Source organism: Arachis ipaensis, chromosome B10 (assembly GCF_059453495.1).
Source record: "Arachis ipaensis isolate K30076 ecotype BB chromosome B10, ASM5945349v1, whole genome shotgun sequence".
NCBI classification, from domain to species: domain Eukaryota; kingdom Viridiplantae; phylum Streptophyta; class Magnoliopsida; order Fabales; family Fabaceae; genus Arachis; species Arachis ipaensis.
In genome coordinates, this window is record NC_142435.1 from 4,469,830 (window position 1) to 4,491,638 (window position 21,809).

General features: G+C 36.5%; 6 protein-coding genes across 7 annotated transcripts; 1 reads left to right on the plus strand and 5 right to left on the minus strand.

The window, feature by feature from the left end:
• Positions 1-4,089: 4,089 nt before the first annotated feature.
• Positions 4,090-5,048, minus strand: LOC107624335 (uncharacterized). Its single transcript, XM_088503754.1, has 2 exons — positions 4,856-5,048; positions 4,090-4,752 (listed from the first exon to the last, which is right to left on the minus strand). Exons 1-2 carry the CDS (start codon positions 5,015-5,017, stop codon positions 4,252-4,254), a joined length of 663 nt encoding a protein of 220 aa, XP_088359880.1. The 5' UTR covers positions 5,018-5,048; the 3' UTR covers positions 4,090-4,251.
• A 1,388-nt stretch (positions 5,049-6,436) lies between these two features.
• On the minus strand, positions 6,437-8,361 carry LOC107623483 (small ribosomal subunit protein eS6). Its single transcript, XM_016325759.3, has 6 exons — positions 8,204-8,361; positions 8,057-8,121; positions 7,833-7,890; positions 7,626-7,734; positions 7,090-7,362; positions 6,437-6,852 (listed from the first exon to the last, which is right to left on the minus strand). Exons 1-6 carry the CDS (start codon positions 8,207-8,209, stop codon positions 6,611-6,613), a joined length of 753 nt encoding a protein of 250 aa, XP_016181245.1. The 5' UTR covers positions 8,210-8,361; the 3' UTR covers positions 6,437-6,610.
• Positions 8,362-9,078: 717 nt separating this feature from the next.
• On the plus strand, positions 9,079-10,574 carry EMB3113 (Ribosomal protein S5 family protein). The gene is made up of 2 exons (XM_016324223.3): positions 9,079-9,965; positions 10,041-10,574. Exons 1-2 carry the CDS (start codon positions 9,298-9,300, stop codon positions 10,288-10,290), a joined length of 918 nt encoding a protein of 305 aa, XP_016179709.1. The 5' UTR covers positions 9,079-9,297; the 3' UTR covers positions 10,291-10,574.
• On the minus strand, positions 10,566-15,912 carry LOC107622353 (transcriptional corepressor LEUNIG_HOMOLOG). 2 transcript variants are annotated; one of them, XM_088503729.1, is made up of 17 exons: positions 15,633-15,912; positions 15,437-15,534; positions 14,731-14,846; positions 14,413-14,642; positions 14,275-14,323; positions 14,118-14,190; positions 13,964-14,013; positions 13,621-13,827; positions 13,244-13,300; positions 13,078-13,152; positions 12,795-12,942; positions 12,435-12,544; positions 12,178-12,327; positions 11,902-12,057; positions 11,447-11,566; positions 11,145-11,342; positions 10,566-10,981 (listed from the first exon to the last, which is right to left on the minus strand). In XM_088503729.1, the coding sequence occupies exons 1-17, from the start codon at positions 15,659-15,661 to the stop codon at positions 10,835-10,837; spliced, it is 2,013 nt and encodes a 670-aa protein (XP_088359855.1). In that variant the 5' UTR covers positions 15,662-15,912; the 3' UTR covers positions 10,566-10,834. The 2 variants fall into 2 exon arrangements, with proteins under 2 accessions (XP_088359855.1, XP_016179708.2); XM_016324222.3 differs by having other exon boundaries at positions 13,078-13,131; positions 15,633-15,907.
• Positions 15,913-18,757: 2,845 nt separating this feature from the next.
• Positions 18,758-19,279, minus strand: LOC148578984 (uncharacterized). The gene has a single exon (XM_088487922.1). It carries the CDS (start codon positions 19,277-19,279, stop codon positions 18,758-18,760), a length of 522 nt encoding a protein of 173 aa, XP_088344048.1.
• Positions 19,280-19,364: 85 nt separating this feature from the next.
• On the minus strand, positions 19,365-20,590 carry LOC107619971 (uncharacterized). Its single transcript, XM_016322197.1, has 3 exons — positions 20,319-20,590; positions 19,861-20,234; positions 19,365-19,711 (listed from the first exon to the last, which is right to left on the minus strand). Exons 1-3 carry the CDS (start codon positions 20,588-20,590, stop codon positions 19,365-19,367), a joined length of 993 nt encoding a protein of 330 aa, XP_016177683.1.
• Between the last annotated feature and the right edge of the window lie 1,219 nt (positions 20,591-21,809).

Genomic DNA, 21,809 nt, shown 5'->3' on the forward strand with positions numbered 1-21,809 from the left:
CTTCAACGAGATTGCACAGGTGGAAGAAAGGCGAGGCTCTGATAGTTTACCTTTGTCGGCGCAAGACTTTAAGAATTGGATAAATGACATGGGTTTGGTGGACTTTCCGATTACTGACCGTAAGTTTACATGGTTCAGAAGCCAGTCTTATAGCCGTATTGATAGAGCGTTGGTTAGCTTAGAATGGCTGGAGGCATTTCCAGAGACTCGGTTGAGGGGTGGTCCAAGGGGTTTGTCAGATCACTGCCCTATCATAGTGGAAGAAAAGAGGCTAAGAGACGGTCCGAGGCCGTTTCGAAGTCTAGATTCATGGTTTACACATGAAGGGTTTTTAAGAATGGTTAAGGAGGAATGGAGAGGGCTGGGAGAGATACAGTTCACTGATAAACTGAAGGCGTTGACGATTCCTCTGCGAAGATGGCATAGGGACAACTTTGGTGATATGGACAAGAAAATTATGAAGTTTGAGGAAGAGATTCAGAAGATTGATGACAAGGTCAATGACGGGAATTATGATGGGACAGTGGAAGCAAGACGGAAGGCGCTAGTTACCTGTTGTGAGAAATGGTATGTGAGGAAAGAGTTACATTGGAAGCAGATGTCGAGGTCGAGGCATGTGAGGGACATGGATAAAAACACGAGATATTTCCATAACTTGGCTTCTGTGAGAAGGAGAAATAATAAGATTGACGTGCTGGTTATTAATGGAAGATTGATAAAGAATCCAGCGAGGATAAAGATTGCCATCAGGGAGTTTTATAAGGGCTTATATCATCAAGAGATCAGGTCTCCTATGGTGGGCTTTAGAGATGGGCTGGTGAAAAGGATTAGTGAGGAGGATGCTCTTGCTTTAGAGAGGCCACCATCACCTGAGGAGGTTAAAGAGGCAGTGTGGGATTGTGATTCATCCAAGGCTCCAGGAATTGACGGTTATAACATGAACTTCATAAAGAAATGTTGGAATGATATTGGTTCGGAATTCACGGCTGCGGTACTGGGCTTTTTCCAATATTCAAGGTTGCCGCCTGAAGCTAATATCACTTGGGTGGCGCTGGCCCCTAAGTTTACTGATGCTAAGGAAATCAAAGATTTGCGTCCGATTAGCATGGTGGGGTGTGTATATAAGGTAATCTCGAAGGTGCTGGTTAGGAGAATGAGAGATGTTATGCCAGGATTAGTAGGCAAGACACATAGTGAGTTTGTAAGGGGTCGGAAGATTCATGATGGGGCTCTTATCGCATGTGAAACGGTTCAGTGGATCAAGCAGAGGAAGAAGAAAGTGGCAATAATAAAACTAGATTTCCAGAAAGCATACGACAGAGTCAAGTGGAGTTTTGTAGTCCTTGTACTGCAGAAGTTGGGTTTTAGTAGACGATGGAGGGGATGGGTTATGGAATGTGTCAGCACGTGCTCTATGTCAGTATTGATAAATGGTTCGCCGTCCAAGCTGTTTAAGATGGAAAGGGGCCTACGACAAGGGGACCCTTTGTCCCCATTTCTGTTTGTACTTGTTGTTGACGTCTTACATCGGATGATTGGAGAGGCTGTTAGGAATGGCCGCATATCGCCGTTGTTAGTGGGGAGAGATCATATTGAGTTGTCGCATCTCCAGTTTGCAGATGATACTGTTTTATTCTGCCCTCCCGAGGAAGAGACGATCAAGAATTACAGGAGGCTGCTTTAGTACTTTGAGTTGATGTCAGGTTTAAGTATTAATTTTGATAAATTGAGCTTGATCCTTATCAACTGTGATGAGCGGTGGGTACAACGTATGTGCCGTGTGTTGGGGTGTAAGAAAGCCACTTTTCCAGTCAAATATCGGGGCATCTCCCTAGGAGCAAACCCAAGGTTGGTTAAGACGTGGAAGCCAGTAATAGACAAAGTGGAGGAGAAGCTCAGCATCTGGAAGGCCAAGGTCCTCAATAAGGCTGGTAAGCTGGTGCTAATCAAATCTGTGCTGAATAGCCTCCTGATTTATTACTTGAGTTTGTATAGGATGCCAAAGGCTGTAGCAGAGAAACTGATTTTCTTGCAGAGGAGATTCCTATGGAGTAAGGAGGATGGGAGAAATGGTATGGCTTTGGTGAAGTGGGAGGTGGTTCAAGCTCCGGTAAAGATGGGAGGTTTGGGAGTTGGGGATGCTCTGATACGTAACACTGCTCTTCTGTTTAAATGGTGGTGGCGGTTCTCTAAAGAGGAGTGTCCTTTGTGAAAAAAGGTGGTATGTTCCTGTAACAACCTGAATCCAAATGAGCTCCTGTCCTCACAAGAATTACCTACTCGAGGGGATCCGTGGAAGGACATTTGTCAGATACAGTTCAAGAATCAAGAAATCAAGCAGAAGATGATTACTGGGATGTCCATGGAAGTGGGTGATGGGAGACGAACTCGGTTTTGGGAGGATGTCTGGATTCATGGAGGTTCTTTGAAAGATCGTTTTCCAAGGCTCTTCTCAGTTTCAAACCAAATAGGATCGGTGATAGGGGATTGTGGGTTTTGGGATAAGTTAGTGTGGATATGAAACTTCCAGTGGAGGAGAGATTTATTCCAATGGGAGTTAGATTTAGTGAACCAGCTTCACCACACTTTGAGACTGGTGAAAATTGAATTTGGGAGAGAGGATAGAGTTGTCTGGAAATATGATAAACAAGGAATTTTCTCTACTAACTCATTTGTGCAGGTGGAAATGATCCCGGAGAAAATATCAAGCTACAGCTTTACTAGGACTATCTGAAAAGGTCTTGTCCCACCTAGAGTGAAATTGTTTGTCTGGTTTGTTCTAATTGGCAAGGTCAACACGAAGGAGAGGCTCAGTCGGTTTGGGGTCATTCACCAAGAAGTTAATTTATGTGTTTTATGTAACAATGGTGTAGAATGTGGCCATCACTTGTTTCTTGGTTGTAGCTTCTCTTGGCAGGTGTGGTGTGCTTGGTTATCATACGTTGGTGTGCCATGGGCTTGTCCGGGTGCGATAAAGGAACACTTCCAAAGTTGGACTGAGATCTCAAATAGAAGAGAGAAATGCAAGAGATGGATGGTGTGTTTCTGTGCGATCATTTGGAATATATGGTTGGAACGAAACCGGAGGATTTTCCAAAACAAAAGAAAAGGAGTAGAGGAGATTATCAACATGTCCTTCCTGAATTACAAGGAGTGGTTAGGTGCAGACCCCTTCTATTGTTGATGGTAATGCTGGAGACGACAAAAAAGATATTTAAATTTGTTTTACCTGTTTGCTTTAGTTTGATTCCTATGCTGTTATCACCAATACTTCACTTGTTGTGTTGAGTTCCTCTTCAAAAAAAAAAATACTTATAAAAAATAAAAAATGTAAAAATCAAATTTTTATAAATAATTATCTAAATATTCTTATAAAATTTTGAATGAAATACATAAATAATTTGTCAAATATAAAAATCATTTATTACTTATAAACAGAATAATATTCTTTTTGAACATCTGTATTGTATTTTTAAATCATTTAAAGATGTTTTTATCGATAAAAAAATTAAAAATATTTGTCAAAATAATTTGGGAACGCCAAAATAGTCCATATGCAGTGACGGTTTTATTAGATAGACAATAATTTTTATAAATAATGTGAATAATAAATTCTAAAATTAACCTAATAAAATAAAAAAATACTCCATTCTAAATTATCTCCTAAATTTTAACGTTAGAATAACTATCTATACACCTAATAAATTAAACAATTAATTATTATTAATTATGCATAAATAAATTGAATAAAAAATCATCAAATTAAAAATAATCAACATAATTATGTTCTCAGAACATATCCATTCATTTGTCTCCCTATACTTTTCTTTTCTTTTTGGTGGTTTATCCTTCTCTTTCATTTGTGTTTCCTCAATTCAGTAGCATTTTTGTACTGCAACTATTCAAAGCTACTTTTGGGTTTTTCTTTTCATTCAATTTTTGGGTTTGTCAGTCCAGCCATCCTACTGGCCCATTGTTGGTTTAAATTAGTATATGGACTAGCTCTTCGGTTCTTGTTCAGTTGGTCCAATTTCAATTTACAACTTATGTCTCAAATTAAAGCAATTATTCAATTAAGCTCATGACAACTATACTAAGATAGTGATTTATTGTATATAGTGTCCGTATACATAAGACTATCTAAATTCTTATTCCAAGCGAAAGAGTTAAACAAACTTGATACATATATATCTTGCATGCTGTAAAAAACTAATATTAAACTTATTAATTAATCTAAATTAATTAACAATTCTAGGTGTCACTATACCCCTTATTCTTACGATCTTCTTTTCTCTTCAATTCTGCAATATCATCACCCAACACACCACGCGCTTCTTCATCGTCATCGTCGTCGTCGTCATAATTCTTTCCAACGACAGTATCCTTGATCTTCTTGGTGGTGTCTTTGGTAGCCTCCCAAGCACCTTGCACAGTCTCCTTAGCCTTCTCACCAACATTCCTAAGAGTCTCGCCGCTCCGCTCAGCTGCGTTCTTCGTCGTCTCCGCCATTCTTGCAGCTGCATCCTGGGCGTCCTCTGCGCCTTCTTTCGTCTTTTCCTTCGCCTCATGAGCATACTCTTTCGTTCTCTCCTTCATCTCTTGTGCTCCTTCTTTTGCTCTATCCACGCCTTCCTTCATCGTTTCTCTCGCTCTCTCTGCGCTCTCTTCTGCTTCGCGTCTTGCTTTCGTACCATCGTACGACCAATTATCACTTCTTGATCTCTCTCCAGGCCCTTCTGCTGCATTTCTCCACTGAAAATTAATCGAACAACACAAAAAAAAAAAAAAAAACGTGAGTGGACCTGAAAAAAGAACTAGTTAAGTTGTGAATTGTGATGACGGAGTTTTCAGTTACGTCTGAGTAGTTATTGGAGGCAGAAGCAAAGACGATCCTGGAGGAGGGTCTGTGGGAGAATCTGAGGGAGAGTGACGATGATTTGGTGTAGCAGCGGAAGAGGGTGGTTCTTGTTATGAACATTGCTGCCATGGCGTTTCTGGTTATGAATATTGATGCCATGTATGATTTGTTATGTTTACGTGATCATTTGGAAACAGACATTTTGAGGACTATAAAGCTTGACTAGTTTGCACCGTTTTCAGAAAGGCCGATAGGGTGGCAAAGAAATAGACTGCCACGTGTTCTACGTGTTGACACGTGTGCCTCCGAATTCGCCACGTCCTTCATTCGTTGCTGACACTCTTTTGCTACTCACATCTAGATCAAGTGATTAATTCAATCAAATTTGGTTATACCTTGAAATTGAGTTCCCAAAACATCATAATAAATTTTCTTTTCGAATTGTCTGATTGCATTCATGTTAAATATACTTACATAACCGTGTCATAGTTTTGATTGAACAACAGCATGCACAAAATCCATAGGAATCGATTTTGGTTTCGCGAATTGTACAACTTCAAACGGTATTTGCATATCTATCTTTTAAGAAGTTTTGGTCATAGTCAGAGTGCAAAACTAAGGCTCACACTTAAAGTTCTTTATAAATAAATTATTTTATATTTAGATTTAGTTATAAAAATATTTATTTTAAAAAAAAATTGTAGTATTTGAATAAATAACTCAAGAATTTGTTATAACTAATTATAAAAATAATAGCAAGTTATATAAAAATAAAATAACATGTGAAAAAAATAAAATTAAAACTATAATTTCATATCATACACAATGTTAAATATAAATTTAATAATAAAAATAGTGGTAAAATGATAAAAAAATAATTGAAAGAAATATATAAAGTAAGTGATTCAGATGTAACATTATTTTAAAATGGTGTTGGAAGGTCAATACTTTCAACTAATGAATCATTGCGTGAAAATGGTGGTGGATGGCTAATACTTCCAGCAGCGTGAAAACCATAGTGAAAGGTCAATACTTCTGTACTTCTAACAGATAAAAACTTACGTAAAAATGATAGTGAAAGACCAATATTTTCAGTAAAAAAAAAATATTTTCACAGAACCAAAAATAAAATATATTTTTTTTTGTTTTAAAATCAATTTTTTTTAGAAAAATGATAAAATGACTTATCAAGAAGAAGAAGTCATATAATTCCACTTCTCACTTCTTTAAAAAGCTGTGAAAAAACTTTTTCGAAAATTAAAAAACTTTTTTTTCATACTTCAAAAGTAAAAAAAAAAAAAAAAAAAACAACTTCTACTGATTCCCAATTCCCAAACGGGCTCTTAAGTAAAGCTAACCAAGTTATTTGCCTTGCTTAATGAATCCACATCTAAGTAGGGATGGATTCCGTAGATAAATGAACAGACATGTGTAATTTGTTCTTAAACAAAATTGTGCACTCATAACTCAATTAGTGATTCCCACGTGTATTAGTGAGGAAGTCCGGTTAATGCTTATCACAGCATGCACACAAGATCCGCGACAAAAGCAGGCACTAGTAGCCCTTTAATACTAAACTTAGGTAAGAACTTAAAATTCTATTAAGCTTTCAAACACAACATAAATAGTTGAGGTAAAAAAAAGGAAACGATACATTTGAACTACAAAATCCAATAACAGAGGTATCATGAAAATAACACTGTAAAAAACTATGACCAAGATCAAGCTTCACCATAGTCGTATAAAAGCGATCTATGCAGAGGAAGCTTGTTTAACAGCAGCACTGGAGAGCTTTGATCTCCTCTTAGCCAAACTCTCACTACGGCGTTCCCTTTGCTCCTTCAACCTTGAGGCAAGGAGTTTCTGGTACTCTGCTGCCTCTGATTTTGCTTTGGCAATTCTCTTCTTCTTATCAGAAATTCTTGCCCTCTTCCTTTGAAGTGTCAGGGGAGTCACCAACCTTTGTATCTTTGGAGCTTTACTCACCTTTTTCCCTGCAGCAAAATCAAAAAAGAAAATATTACCAAGATGAGAAACAATAAATAATAATAAAACCAGAAATTATGTCAAAGAGATATATCGATTCCAAATCATAATACATATGCAAATCAAGGATATTCTCCCATCAGGCCCTTCTTTCTTTCACCTCCTTTAATATGAGGAGCAGCCTCTTCGTAGTGGCATAACCAAGCTAACTAGAATATTCACACTACATAAGCAAGAAACCATACCATTTTTGGTTGTGAATGTCCTCCTGTATGTGTTGACATACTTCCTTACATCATCTTCCTTGGAAAGGTTGAACAGCTTGCGGATTTTGGAGGCTCTCTTTGGACCCCTCATCCTTGGCTTTTCAATGTCTGTCAGGCCTGGTAAATCATTGTCACCCTTCTTCACAATTACCAAGTTCAGAACAGAGAGGTCTGGGCTGACAATGCACCCACGAACAGACTTCCTCCTACGCTCGCCATTGCGCCTTCCATATCCACGGAAACAAGGAGTTCCTGCTCAAGCAAGACAATATAACTCAAGAAAGCAATATATGGCATTGCAATAACCATAAGACAATGGAAATTGGAAAACAAATACGAAAGTCCTACTACTTAAATGGATTCATTAAAACATATCGAATGTAGAATTAAAACACAGAACACAAGACTTGAACGAATGCTCTATGCATTGTGCAGCCTATACTAATTTTCATTATAATCTTAATCTCAAAGCAAAATTAAGGAAGACATGTAACAGTGAAGTCGATAACTATTACCTCTATGGAGCAAGAGGCGAACACGACCAGGGGTCAACACTCCCTGCTTCATTGGAAATCCCTGTTTATCACAACCTCCAGTAATCTTGAAAACATAGCCTTTAAATTCCTGTTGGTATAACAGCATTGAAGGTGATTAATTCAATGTCAAAATTGCTTAACAAAAATTTCAGCATACGTTGAACGTTTGCAACTAAAAGAGCATACCTCACCCAAAGCATCACCAAGAACCTCTTGTGAGATTCTCTTGTCCCAAAATGCTCGCCTGTAAATGCAAAGTAAAATGTCAGAACTCAATAGCCAAAAAAATAAAAATCCACATTCAAATTACTTAATACACCGTGCATTTTGTTTTTTTGCTTTAATTAAATATTCCTATGAACTAAAGAATGGAAGCGAAAACCGAAGAATAAAAGTAGTGAAGAGATTACAGCTTCTGATCATCATCGATCTCGAGCTTCTTTTGGCATCCAGTGGTGGGATTTGCAATGTTGAACTGAAAAAGAGTTGCAATATTTAGTCACAAAGCAAGAAATTATACAACCACGGAAATAAGAATGAGAAATTCTGAGAAAAACCTTCATATTGGATCTCTGTTACTACTGTGTCTGTGCCTGTGTTTGCACTTCGAAACGGCTGAGCTCAAAACAGAGGAGAAAAATTAGGGTTATCAAATCTGGCGGAGGGTAATTTTCTATTCATAATAATGGGCCAACCACCCTGCCTAGGCCTATTTAGCGAAATGATCTCAAGTCCAAAGTCCAACAAACCCATTTATTCTTTTCCATTCCAAAAATTCAAAAACCATTTTTCATTCTCATAAATAAATAAATAGCACCATTTTTATTTTTTGACTAAGGTGACAATTAAATCGTTTAAGATTTTGATTTTATATTAATTAGTTTTTGAAAAAAAGTATTAATTTGGTTTTTTTACTATAACAAACTATTAATACGTTATATCTTTTAATCAATTTATCATCCAAAACTTAACTTAGTGTTTATATGTATCTATTTATAAATAATTATCACGTAAATAACAATTTTGGAACGGAATTTTATCTATTTTAATAAAATTCATATAAACAAAAAATAATTGATAAATATTATATAAAAAATTAAAAGATAATAAATATTTTATTATCTAAAAATATATTATTTTTATGTTCATGTAATAACAATAGAACACACACTATTATAAATAATAAAATATATAAATAATTCTATTTTATTTTGCAATATCTATTAATAAAATAACATATATATCCACTATTTATCTTTTTTTTAAAAAATTAATTAATCTGATATCAAAATCTTTAAAAATCTAATTGTCTTCGGTCTTATTTCTTTGTGAAAAAGTTTATAACACATTTTAGTATAAGATAAAGGTTGAACTAGTGCTATTTTTTTTTCTTTTAACTTGCTTTTGTGTTTGTAATATTTATTCAAAATCTATTAACTCAACAAATTTTATTAAGTATTATGAAGTTTATTTATTGAGAGTAAAAAGTAGATATAGTAGGTGAGTAAAAATAAAACTAAGAAAAAAAGAAAAAGAAAAAAAAAGAGTTGAGGTGAATCCAGCCAAGTAGCGCTGGCTTTTTCTGGATAAGCCCTTTCACAACACTATCATCACTGATCCAACCCAATCTTCTTCTTCTTCTTCTTCTGCAATGGCTTCTATCACTTCTTCCCTCTCCTCTCTCTCCCTCCACTCTCACACATCTTCTACTGCTGCTTCTTCACGTTTCTCTCTCCTGCCCGCTTCCAAACTCACCTTCAATTTCGCCGCCGCACGCCCCCGCACACTAACCCTCGCCGCCGCAAAATCCAAGCCCTCCGATGACATCGACACCTCGTTCTTCGACAACGTGAACCCAGAAGAGGAGGTCCCCTTCAACCCCCCAGAGGCCCCGGAAGGGTTCGTGGCCCCACCTTCGTTCGACGAAGGGCCAATGGAAACGGAAGACGAAATAGCCGCCGCATACGAAGAATTGTACGGACCGGCGTACAGTGGCGTGAGCGTTCTGGGAAACGACATATACGTGATGGACTCGAAGATGAAGAAGGATACTGGGTTCGGGTCGAAGGCGAAGAAGGAGAAGGTGAAGGATGGGTTCGAGGAGAGGGTGGTGCAGGTGAGGAGGGTGACGAAGGTGGTTAAGGGAGGAAAGCAGCTGAGGTTCAGGGCGGTGGTGGTGGTCGGAGACAAGAAGGGGAATGTGGGTGTGGGTGTTGGAAAGGCCAAAGAGGTCATTGCTGCTGTTCAGAAGTCTGCTGTTAATGCAAGGAGGAATATCATCACTGTTCCTTTGACTAAGTACTTGACTTTTCCACACAGGTAATCAAATCATGCTTCTAACTAAGCTTTCCACTTCTCACATTATATTAAAAGAATGTTGCCATTGTTCTTCAGAGCTGATGGAGATTATGGAGCAGCCAAGGTGATGCTGAGGCCTGCATCACCGGGTACCGGAGTGATTGCTGGTGGGGCGGTGAGGATTGTTCTTGAGATGGCCGGAGTTGAGAATGCTCTGGGAAAGCAACTCGGCAGCAACAATGCACTCAACAATGCCAGGGCAACTGTTGCTGCTGTTCAGAAAATGAAGCAGTTCCGTGAGGTTGCCCAAGAGCGTGGCATTCCAATGGAACAACTCTGGCAATGAGGCAATAAGGCAATTCATCTTTGTCATATAGATTAGAACTCGCCCATCTCTTTCTCAGAATGTCCAAAAGGGTGCTCCATTTTTTTTGTGTAGAAAATGAAAAATTTCTTCAAAGAGCTGCTTCCTCAACTTGTTTTGAAATTTAAGTTATTTTTTAAACCTCCATGTTTATTTGATTCCTGGTTAGCTTTCAATGTTTGTTTTAATTCGGAAATTCAAACATATAAATTGAAGCGCATATGATGCTAAAGGATCAAGGCTCTTCAGGAAAAACGTTTCTGAAATGTGTGCATTTTATTTGGTTATGATTTTAACTTTTTAAGTCTATGATAGATGCAACTGTACAACAATGTGCGCAATGGTTTATTGTATCTTTGCCTATGTAAACTATCTACCAATTCCTGTCATATAATGTCGTATAGTACCCGTTTGCCTGTAAAACAACATAATCTGAAAAAAAAAAAAATGAATTTCCAGAAAAGATATATTGTCAGAAAAAGGCCCTAAAAATTTAAACTACGGCAAGGAACTATGCACCAAGTCCTTATTTCCAGAGTTTCACGCAATGATCATGGCTAGCTGAGGCAATCATTTCATCTTGGGGTGAATGTGCTAGTCCAGCAATTAGTCCCTTGTGTGCAGGAACTGTCAATGTTTTACTGCTCTCTGTTGTACACCACAATTCCAGGGACTGCAGTACATGCAAACAGAAATTGTATGTTAGAAGCTGTCGATTTGAATAACGGCGGAAGCAAGGCCAGATTTTTGGGAGCTAAAGCTTAAATCAATAACTTCATTATGCATACCCAGAAGAAGCACTAGCTAAAATATTAATGTCATAATGGAGTTTTTACCTCATAGCCACCAATTACTAAGAGATTATGATATCCTGGATGAAATACACACGATTGGAACTTGTTCCCAGTGGAATTCAATTCACTTATACATTTTCCATCTGCAACAGACCAGACACGTGCACAATCTTCACTGACGGAGGCAACATAGTTTCCACTCATGTCCCAACAAATGGAAAGAACATCTTTGACATGACCCTAGAAAGAAATGAAATTCAGTCATGTGCAAAATCCAAATTCCTACCAATAAGGTGAAAGCTAGAGTCGTGATAAAATAGGCATCACTCAACGATGAAGGTTACCTTTAGGTGGTACAGAAATCTATTGCTCTCAAAATCAACTATCTTGATATTATTTCCGGACACAGCAGCCAGAAACTTCCCAGTACGAGGCTGGAACCTGACTTGTTTATTAGCGCCTCCCTGTAGTACATTTATTATTATTTTCCTTATAATTGCTTCTTCTTTTCACAGTAAGTATCAGAAACATAATGTTCATGTCAATTCTGGGCAAAACAATATTACAATATTCTAATGGTGTATTCAGTCCAGTCTGATATTTTTATACCATAAACACATGAACTTAGTAAGTTGGAGCTATGAAAACAATATCATTTACTAACAAATTTATACACTGCGCAATTTGGCATTGCTCAACTTCAAAAACAAAATCCAACTCCATTTAGCACTGATCAGAACAATTGAACCTAATGACAAATATTATCGTCACACAAAAGAAAAGGGTCTGGAAACCTAACCTTAGTAGTATGCAAGCAGGTACGCTGATTGATATCCCACAGACGAATTATGTCATTGCTATCACATGAACAAAGAATGGCAGGCTTCCTTGGATGGAAGTCCAATGACATTACTTGGTCGGCATGACCGTCGAGTTGGAATAATGACTTGTCGGGCTACATCATGAAAACGATAACTTAAATAATCTGAGTGTCTGACATTAAACTATATCAATGTTGGGAAAATAAAATGAAGATATAACTACAAAACAGAGAAAGTAGTGATTAACAACTCACTCTGGCTGCATCCCAAAGTTTTATAGATCGGTCAAAGGAAGATGTTGCAAATATAGTAGAACTTGGCCTAAACCGAACATCTGTAATGAGATGTGAATGTCCTTCTGTAGTAGTAACACAATTAAGGGTTTCCATGTTCCAAATGAAAACCTGTCATAATCATAAACTACAATAAGTTCTGAATCGAGGAAAACACCCAGATGACTCAGAATGCATAAAGTAAATTATTAATATTTGGAAACTGATCACAAATCAACCTTCTTCTCATGTCCAGCACTTGCCAAAACCTTTCCATCCCATGAAAAATGGGTGGATAAAACCTTGTTTTTGCTTGAGTGAAGGCAACTGACTTCTTCAAATGAAAAACCTACCAAATGGTAAAATATCCTTGTGTCAGAAACTAGAATGAGAGTTTAATAATTGCTAGAATTACCTTTTAACCTTATGGAATTCATTATATTTTAATTCTGTCTAATTTTCATTACCAAGGTTGCTGTTCATTTAGTATCAATCACTACTAAGATTGTTATGGACATGGACATGGACAAAGGTCAGCACTGAATTATGATCGATGTGTAGATTACATTAAGGCATAATTTTCTTGTGGGATATATTACCTTTATTTTCATTTTTACCATGTGCAGCTGAAATACGAGTCAGATTGCTGAAAGGCACAACTCTATGATCAGCATGTTCATTTTCGAATGACAGGAAAGACTCCACACTTTCATCCATAGGCTTTCCATCTTCTGCATCTACACAATCCTATTTTGTGTTTCACAGATCAATGAAAAAAATTATGGAAACCAGATTGAAAAGTAGCATTAAACAAATTGAATAAATAACATTGCATTGAGTTTAAACATAGCCATTGTAAGAAGGAATAAAAAGACAACCTACCATGGCACTTTCTCCAGTCCTCAAGGGTATCGTTGCCTTTCTCTTTTTGCTCTTCTGATGAGGAACGGGTACAACCTTATTTCAGAAACATAAGCGCCAATTCTTTTTTCTTCTAACAATAATTTGAATTTCAACATTTGGAATTCGAAAATATCAAATGCCATACCTCAACATTCTGAGACTGCATCTGTGGTTGCTGATCCCTAATCATTGGGTCCATTGTCTGTGTCAACATGAAAACAATTTGTTAAGAAGAAATATGCAACAACTGGAGAAACAGAATTTCTTGTCTAACAGAAATCCTTTCATGCAATCATACTTCACTAAGGAATATCTTCTTGTCTTCTTCCTGTGTTTTTGTTTGTCAAATAATCATGTTGACTTCCCCTTGAATTTAACTCCCATTAACCCAAAAAGCTCATGACTAGGCTCCCCTTGCATGATACTTCGTTTTTTCACAAGACCTACCTCTACTATCTCAGAATGAAACAAAGAAAATAAATGTCTTAACCACATCAACAGAAGGAACATGCATTCACCAACCTGCTTATCCTTTATGCTTAATTCAGCCTCGGAAACCTTTGTGTGATGATTGTTGCACTCAACAGAGTTTCCAGGAACTGGGAAACTCTGACTTTTAGGACTACCTGCACGTACATCAGCAGGAATTGCTTCCGGATTTTGCATTGTCTGCGCTTGAAATTGCTGTTGATAGTTTGGTGCTCGCAAAAATGAGGTTAATACTTGGTTCTGTAAATCCAGGAGATCTTGCTCAGTGTGAGAACATCAATAAGATATCAAATGTGACAATATCAATAGGATAAAAAAGAATTGAGATTGAAATTTTTTGGTTCAAGTGACTCAACAATCATACTCCAACACCTACATTTACTGGCCAACCGTTAATTGGCATTCGATTGAAAGATTCACCAGTATCTGCAAAGAAAACTAACCATTAAAATCTCCAAACAGACATGAGCCAACAAGCTTAAGGGTAAAAAATTTTGATGTTGAGCTATGAAAATAGGTTAAAGACAAACTTGGTTTATGTTGCAATGTCCTTTGGGCTACATCTAGAGGGTCCCTAGATACGTCCCTTCCGATGCAAATATCCTGAAAATATTAAATTGAGATCCAATCATGCCATGGACCAAGTTTGCAGTTCTAATTAGTATATTTTGGTGAACTGCACTATACCTTAAAAGCTTCCCTCTGAGCATTATTCCCTACATCTTGCAGCGAATTACTGACAAAAATAAAGAAGGAATAACATGATTATGAAAGCAAAAATCACAAGACGACACATTAAAATTTATCAACCACAGCTGTCATTACTTTGAATTGGTCACAGCCAGCTTCAAATTGTTTGCTCTGGCGGCATCTACAGTCATATATCCAGGATGCTCTTTTGCATTCAGAGTAGATTGTAGTACACATGCAGCTGGTTGTGCCATCATCCTGTTATATCTGGCGTTGACTTGACGTTGGTCAGGTCTCTGCTCACTCATGGATGATCGAGGGATTGGAGGGACACTAATTCCGGCATTACATGTAGTTCCTGGGACCTGAAAACTCAAAAATGTATGACTAGGATGCACCATCTGACAAACAATACTAAGAAATATATTTGGTAAATTGGTATTGAGTGACCACCTTCCCAGAAGATTCTGCCCCAGTCGCCTGATCCTTCGCTAGTCTAGCCCTAGACATATATATCTCATAGAAAACAGACCACCATTCGAGCAAGAACCCATCATGAGAATCAAGTGCTGAACAATTAGTCAATGTGAAGCAAGATTTAGTAGATTGACTAAGCTGAGCGCATCAATGCTAAGTTCATCAATTTTCAATATGAATCAAGTGCTGAACAATTAGTCAATGTGAAGCAAGATTTAGTAGATTGACTAAGCTGAGTGCATCAATGCTAAGTTCATCAATTTTCAATAAGTATATACCGATACCATTAACTAAGCAATGAAATTGAACCTCTAATACAAACTGTTACCTAGATCATTTTTCATTAGCAATAATGTAGGCTCAATTGGAATTAATTTTGTAATAGGAGTACATAAAGAATCAATAAACTGTAACCACCTAATAAACTTTATTGTTAATGAAAAATGATCTAGGTAACAAAACCCTATTTAGTGGAAAACTTTTTTCAATGCATTGCAACTGCAAGTAATATGAGTTTTTCAACACAAACGAAAAAAAAAAAAAAACTCTGCAAGGTTTTAATTAAATTGCGAAATCCAGCAATTAACTTTATATTGTGAAGCCACATTCTTTGAAAACCATAGGTTTGTGTAATGTGTATGACGGTAGAAAAGAAAACGACGTCGGAGGAACAGATACATACTAACAGCAGTGTCAGTCAGATTGCATTCCTTCCTGAAAATCTCAGCGGTTTTGTGCATTCCTCTTTTCACCATATAATCATGCACATACAGTCGAAATCTACCCACACACAAAAAAAGAGACTCAGAAAATAAAAATTGAGCATCGAAAAAACCGACATATAAAATAAAAATAATCAAGAAAAAAGTTAGACGAACATGTGCTCAGCGTCCCAATTAAAATCCATGACGGTTTGATGATGATCGTCAATTGCGTAAAGAAATTAAGCTAAGTCAAGAGTAGTGAATTCCTAAATTTCTGGTTAGAGAAAAGAGAAGAGAAGAAAAAGACTATATGTAAAGATTTATATATAGGGTGGATGAGATGAAGAATATTTACGGAAAAAAAAAAAAGAAAGAAGAAAATTAAAGGGAGGAAAGAGAAGAGAAGAGAAGGGAAGAGAAGAATGAAGTAAGAAGCGGCAAGTGACAGTGCCATGCAAAAAAAGAGGGGAACAAGAGAATGCAGGGTTTAGCGTGGGACCAACCCCTTTTGCGGGACCCTCTCTCCTTATATATATAGTGGGACCCACTCTCGTATGGGCCTACACTCAAATCACAAGAATAACACTTTGGGATTTGATCTTCTAGACTTCCAGTAGTCCTCATTCGACTTTAGTCATCACACTACTTTTATTTTTATATTCTTCTCATCTTATTCAACCAATATCAGTGATAACTGTTGGTGATGAATTATAGTTCAAATGACATAGTCTTCTCATACTTAATTAAGAGGTTGTGGATTTGAGTCTTTTATTTTTGGTGAAAAAAAAAAGAAAAATTAATGATAATTGTTTTTTTTATAATCTTATTTTTAAAAAATAATTTTAAAAATTTGTTAATATTGATTAAAAAAATAATTTTTTAATTAAAAAACTCTTTTTAAATTACTTTTTCTTTCGATTGATATTTATTTATGTATTTATCAGCTAATTATTTGTTAAAAGAGAATGGATTCGGCTATACTTGTAAACGCAGTACTTAGTTGGATTAAAACGAACAAACAAACAAAAAAGTTGTTCCTGAAATAAATCTACGCAATTTAAAAATGTGACATCATGTGGCTGAGGCGGTGTGTGAGGGACAAATCTAAACCACACCTCAGGATCCGTTCCCAGGAATAGCTGAGGTCAGAATGTGTTAGTGGAGATGTCCAAACAAAATATGTGGCATCATATATATAAATTATTAAAATGGTACTTCAAAATTTATATTGCTCACAAAAATTTAAAATATAATTATTGTATTTCCTCTGTATTGCAGTTTGAATCAATTGTTTGTGTTGTTAGATTGTATTTAGTATGCTTTTTTTTAAGGTAAATTACTTTAATAAACCAAACTCAATCTAAAATTATTCAAATTTAGTAAAACGGAATAAACTACCTAAATGTCTTGAGTGACATTTCTATATAAATTGAATTGATTAAATTTGATTATAGAAAATGGTACTAAATCGAATCTATTAAATTTGAATTGCATGCATACGAAAATCATGTATAAATTGAAGTAATATAATATAAGCACTAAATCGAAACAATGAAATTCGATTTGTATTTGCATGAGTTCGATTTAGGCACGTGAAGCAGCAGTCTATAGTAATTCGAATTTAATGGTTTCGATTAAATGATTTTTTTAAATCAGAAACCCATTGATTCGATTTACAAGCAACACTTCCCCCAAGTAGTTCGAATCTAATGGATTCAATTTATGCTCAATGTTACTATACATACAAATCGAATTTTATTAATTTGAACTACAAATCATACAAACCCCACACCCAATCCCACCACCCAGATCCAAAAGTTTTGGAAAGTCGCCAAGAAAAAAATCGAAGCTGGACACATGGAAGACGACCCGAATCGTCTATATCAACTAGATGGAGTCGCGCATATTGATGGAGCCATCCACCTCAAAGTTAGTGAAAAAAATTTCCTTTTTAAGCATAGATTAATCATTCTAGTAATATTAACATAAAGCGTGTGGTAGTTGGTTAGATTCTTTAATTAGGGATTAGTTAAAAAAAATTAATATAAGTGTATGTTAGAAGTAGTAAGCTATTAGGTGGTTAGATTTTGATAAGTTGAAATGGTACTTAAGAAGGTTGTTTTGGAATGTAAAATATGTTAGATTTTTGAAATTCTTAGTCTTATGTGCAATGAGACTTCGTTTATGTGTAGCAATAGCTATAAATTTGTTTAGTTCTTCGAAAAAAGTATTATAAATATTTTTTGTGATTGTGATTTTTTGAGTTAGATAATTATGATTAGAAATGTTAGGATATGTTAGATTTTTTTAATTTTTTAATCATTTTTGTATTCATTGTGTAAACATGTGGGAATAACTACTTTGTATTTTTTTGTTTTTTTTTTTTTTCTTTGTATGGAATTTGTTAATGAGTTATTCAAGGTTTTGTGTTTGATTCAAGTACTGAAGTTTGGGCGATATTGTAAACAAGTTTTTAAAGTTAGAGCATGCCATGTTTACCGTTTTCAGATTTTCATGCATTGAAAATTGTATTGTGATAGTTGTGATAAGGATTTTTCTATCTTTGGAGCTGCATTAATAACAGCATGAGACGGCAAGTCGGTATGCCGTTGGATGATAGGATCGTTCTATACTTGCAGATGGCAGGTTTATGCCATCTTGCGAGACTGGACGAGACATGGTTTCGACTGGACGAGCCATTGGTCAGCGCATTTATGGAGAGATGGCGGCCTGAAATGCATACTTTTCACATGCCGTTCGGAGAGTGCACGATCACACTCCAAGATGTGGCATACCAGTTAGGGCTCCCGATCGATGGTCAGTATGTTAGTGGATACCTTACGGACTTTGCCCGACATATTGAGGGGGGCCAGCCAGCGTGTGTATGGTTTGAAGAGTTGTTGGGTGTTTTGCCTCCTGCGAACTGCATCGACAAGTTTACGGTGAAGTGCACATGGTTTTAGGAGACATTTAGCGAGGTGCTGTAGAGGGCAAACGATGAGACGGTTAGGAGGTATGCCCGTGCATATATCATGATGCTCATGCCCGGTTCCTAATTGTGCCTCGGCCTCTCTGCCTTTCCGGACGAATAGCTCGGCCAATCTCCCGTAAGTGGCCTTCACCAATGCACAGACTGGAAGGTTCCTCACACCCTTCAGTATTGAGTTCACACACTAAGATATATTCGTAGTCATGTGCCCAAATCTCCAACCTTCGTCCTGATGCTGAGTCCAATGTGCATAGTCAATTCGATTAGCCTAGTCGCACATAGCAAGATCTTCGGAACGAAGAATGTCAAACTAGTAGTAAAACTCAACATCGGTCCTGGCATAAGCAGCATTCACTAACCACCTCCGTGCATATCTGCCCTTGAAACTCAACGCAAAATTTGCCGCCACGTGTCGGATGTAAAAAGCCTTATATGCAGTAAGCGGAAGCCAGCCACCGTCAGGAGCTTCCAATGCATCCTTGATCCCAGTGTGCATGTCTGATATGACAAGTATACCCGGCTGAGGGGTCACATGTTGTCGCATGTGAGATAGAAAGAATAACCATGACTCTGCATTTTCCCCCTCCACAAGTGCAAATACAATAGGAATAATGTTCGAGTTGCCATCCTGTGCAATCGCGACCAACAGTGTACTGCCATATTTCCCATACTGGTGAGTACCGTACACACTGACCAATGGCTTGCAATGTCGAAACGCCTCAACACACGGTGGAAATATCCAAAAAAACCAATGGAAATAAGTTGCAGAGTCATCCACCTGCCCACCAACCCGCACAGGACTCGTCTTTAACACCGTAATACTACATGGCATCGTGATCTGAACACCCAATACCCATCGTGGTCAGTCATTGTATGACTGCTCCCAATCTCCATAAATCTAGGTCACGGCTTTCTGTTTAGCCATCCAAACCCTCCTGTAAGTCGATCTGAACCCGAAGTGTGCCTCCGTGGCATTCTGCAGTACCTTGAATCATGGGCAGTATGAAGGCCGATATGATATGATAATCAAGCTTCCTGTGATCACTAGATATCGATGTGGCTAGACAAGTGTGAGGAATATTGTATCGTTTTACCTCCCAAATACCTCTGCGCTGACGGAGGCTAACTCGAATGAGCCATGTGCACCCGCTGCCGAACTCTTTGCACTTGCCATAGTACTTGCGATGATCAGATTCTAATACCTTGTACTCAATTCCACGGCAAATGCTATAAGTTTTCACGCTTAACACGACTTCTTCTTTATCTTAGAACTGTTGACCAACTTGAAATTCAGATACAACTCCTGTATTTTGTGTCTCTCTAGCCCCGAAGTCAACAGGTATTCCTGGATCCCCCTGAGAAGCCATGGCATCCAAGTCCAAAGCTGAGAAGTATGGGGGTACTGATTAGTACCCGAACTAGATGCTCCCCCACCCACAACTGGATTCAGCCGTGGTGTGTCATCATCACTATCGTTCGCTATTATGGCGGGCTCCACATCACCGTCATCATGCAGTGCATCCTCTACCCCATCAGGTACTCCAACATCTCCGAAGACCGGGACCACTGCAGAAGAACCTGGCGTCGCAAATGCTACCTCCCCCGACGGTCCAGTCTCACTAACTCCGGCATCACCACTGCGGTTCAGATTAAATGCAAAGGAAGGAGAAGCAACTACAACTGCCTCGGGTGCAACGATCGGCGCAACCGACGAGGCACCAATAGGCATGGAATTAGAGCAGGCTAGATGTCTTAAGGATTGAGGATTCCAATTCGAACCTCCAGAACTAGATATGACATCCACAAGCTTCGCCAACAGTTCTAGAGTCCTCACCTCGGAAAACTGGCGACGACAATGGTGCAGAACTTACAAATCCTCATCACTACTAATAACAAATGAATCATACTTAACATCATCGTGTAACACGGATATCGGGATCCTATAGAACAACTTCTCCACCCGTTTAACGCCGAGCAGACCTAGCTTCTGGAGCATAGTATTCTTAAACTCAGTAAAACTCGTCGAAGGTTTGAGAAAAACACTCAGTGGGTCCTTATTAGTAAACTTAATATCTGATCGCGTTTTTTTCTTAATTGACCCTCTATTGTACACAAGAGCTACAAAATTCTCATCACTAACCATTGTGAATCTCACTTTGGTGAAAAATTCACATTGAGCTCGTATTTATAAACGTCAGAAGTGTGTAAATCGAATTAAGTGCATTTGATTTATACAAATGGTGCCATGAATACTAAATCGACCTTAATGGCTTCGATTTAGGTAAAAAACTACGTATAAGAATAAATCGAATCCATTTGTATCGATTTAGCATGGATCTTAAATCGATTTTACTAGGTTCGATTTATACGTGACGTTCAAATGCATGCAATTCGAATCCATTCACTTCGATTTAGTATATATTTGGCTAAATCAAATCTATTAAATTCGATATATATAAAGATGAAAGTTGGGATATTCAAATAGTCATTTGAATTTTGGAGGATCCGCGTAATATTAAAATGCTTTTGGTTTAATACAATAACTTGCCTTTTTTTAATTATATATATATATATACTAAAATCAATTATTAAAATTAATTATTAGTATAAAATATATATTAAAATATATAATATATATTTATTTTATACATAAATATATTAGTAGTTAATTTTTATATATACATAATATTTTTGTATTTAGTTTGATTTAAAAGAAAAGAAAGAGAAAAATAAAATAAAAAATTTAGAGAAATTCATACCGAAACTATTTAGGAAGAGATACACATATTGCATGAAGGGCGATGAGCGTAGTGCTTGTTTGGCACTATTAAATAGATAAAAAAGATTTTTTTTAATGAAAAAATATATTTTTTTTATTTATTAATATATTTGACAAATTTTAATAATAAAAGTAAAAATATTAAAAAATTTTTTAAAAAGTTACAATTTACATCTTTTTTTAAAAGAATTTTTTTAATTAAAAAAATATTTTTCACATAATAAATAAACAAAAAATTATTTTTATCTTATTTTATTCAAATATAATTAATAGATAAAAAGATCTTTTTATATAAGATATCTAAATATAAAATCACTTTTACTTTTGTAAAAGATCTTTTAAAAAAATATAATTTAAAAAAGATCTTTTTTGAGAATGACGCCCAAACAAACTCATAATTTTATGTTTGGATGTCATTTTTAGAAAAGATTTTTTATAAAAATAAAAGTGATTTTATATTTGAATATCTCATATAAAAATATCTTTTTTTATCAATTATATTTTAATAAAATAAGATAAAAGTATTTTTTTGTTTATTTATGGGCAATTTACACATATAAAATGATTGAAGAAAACCTTTACG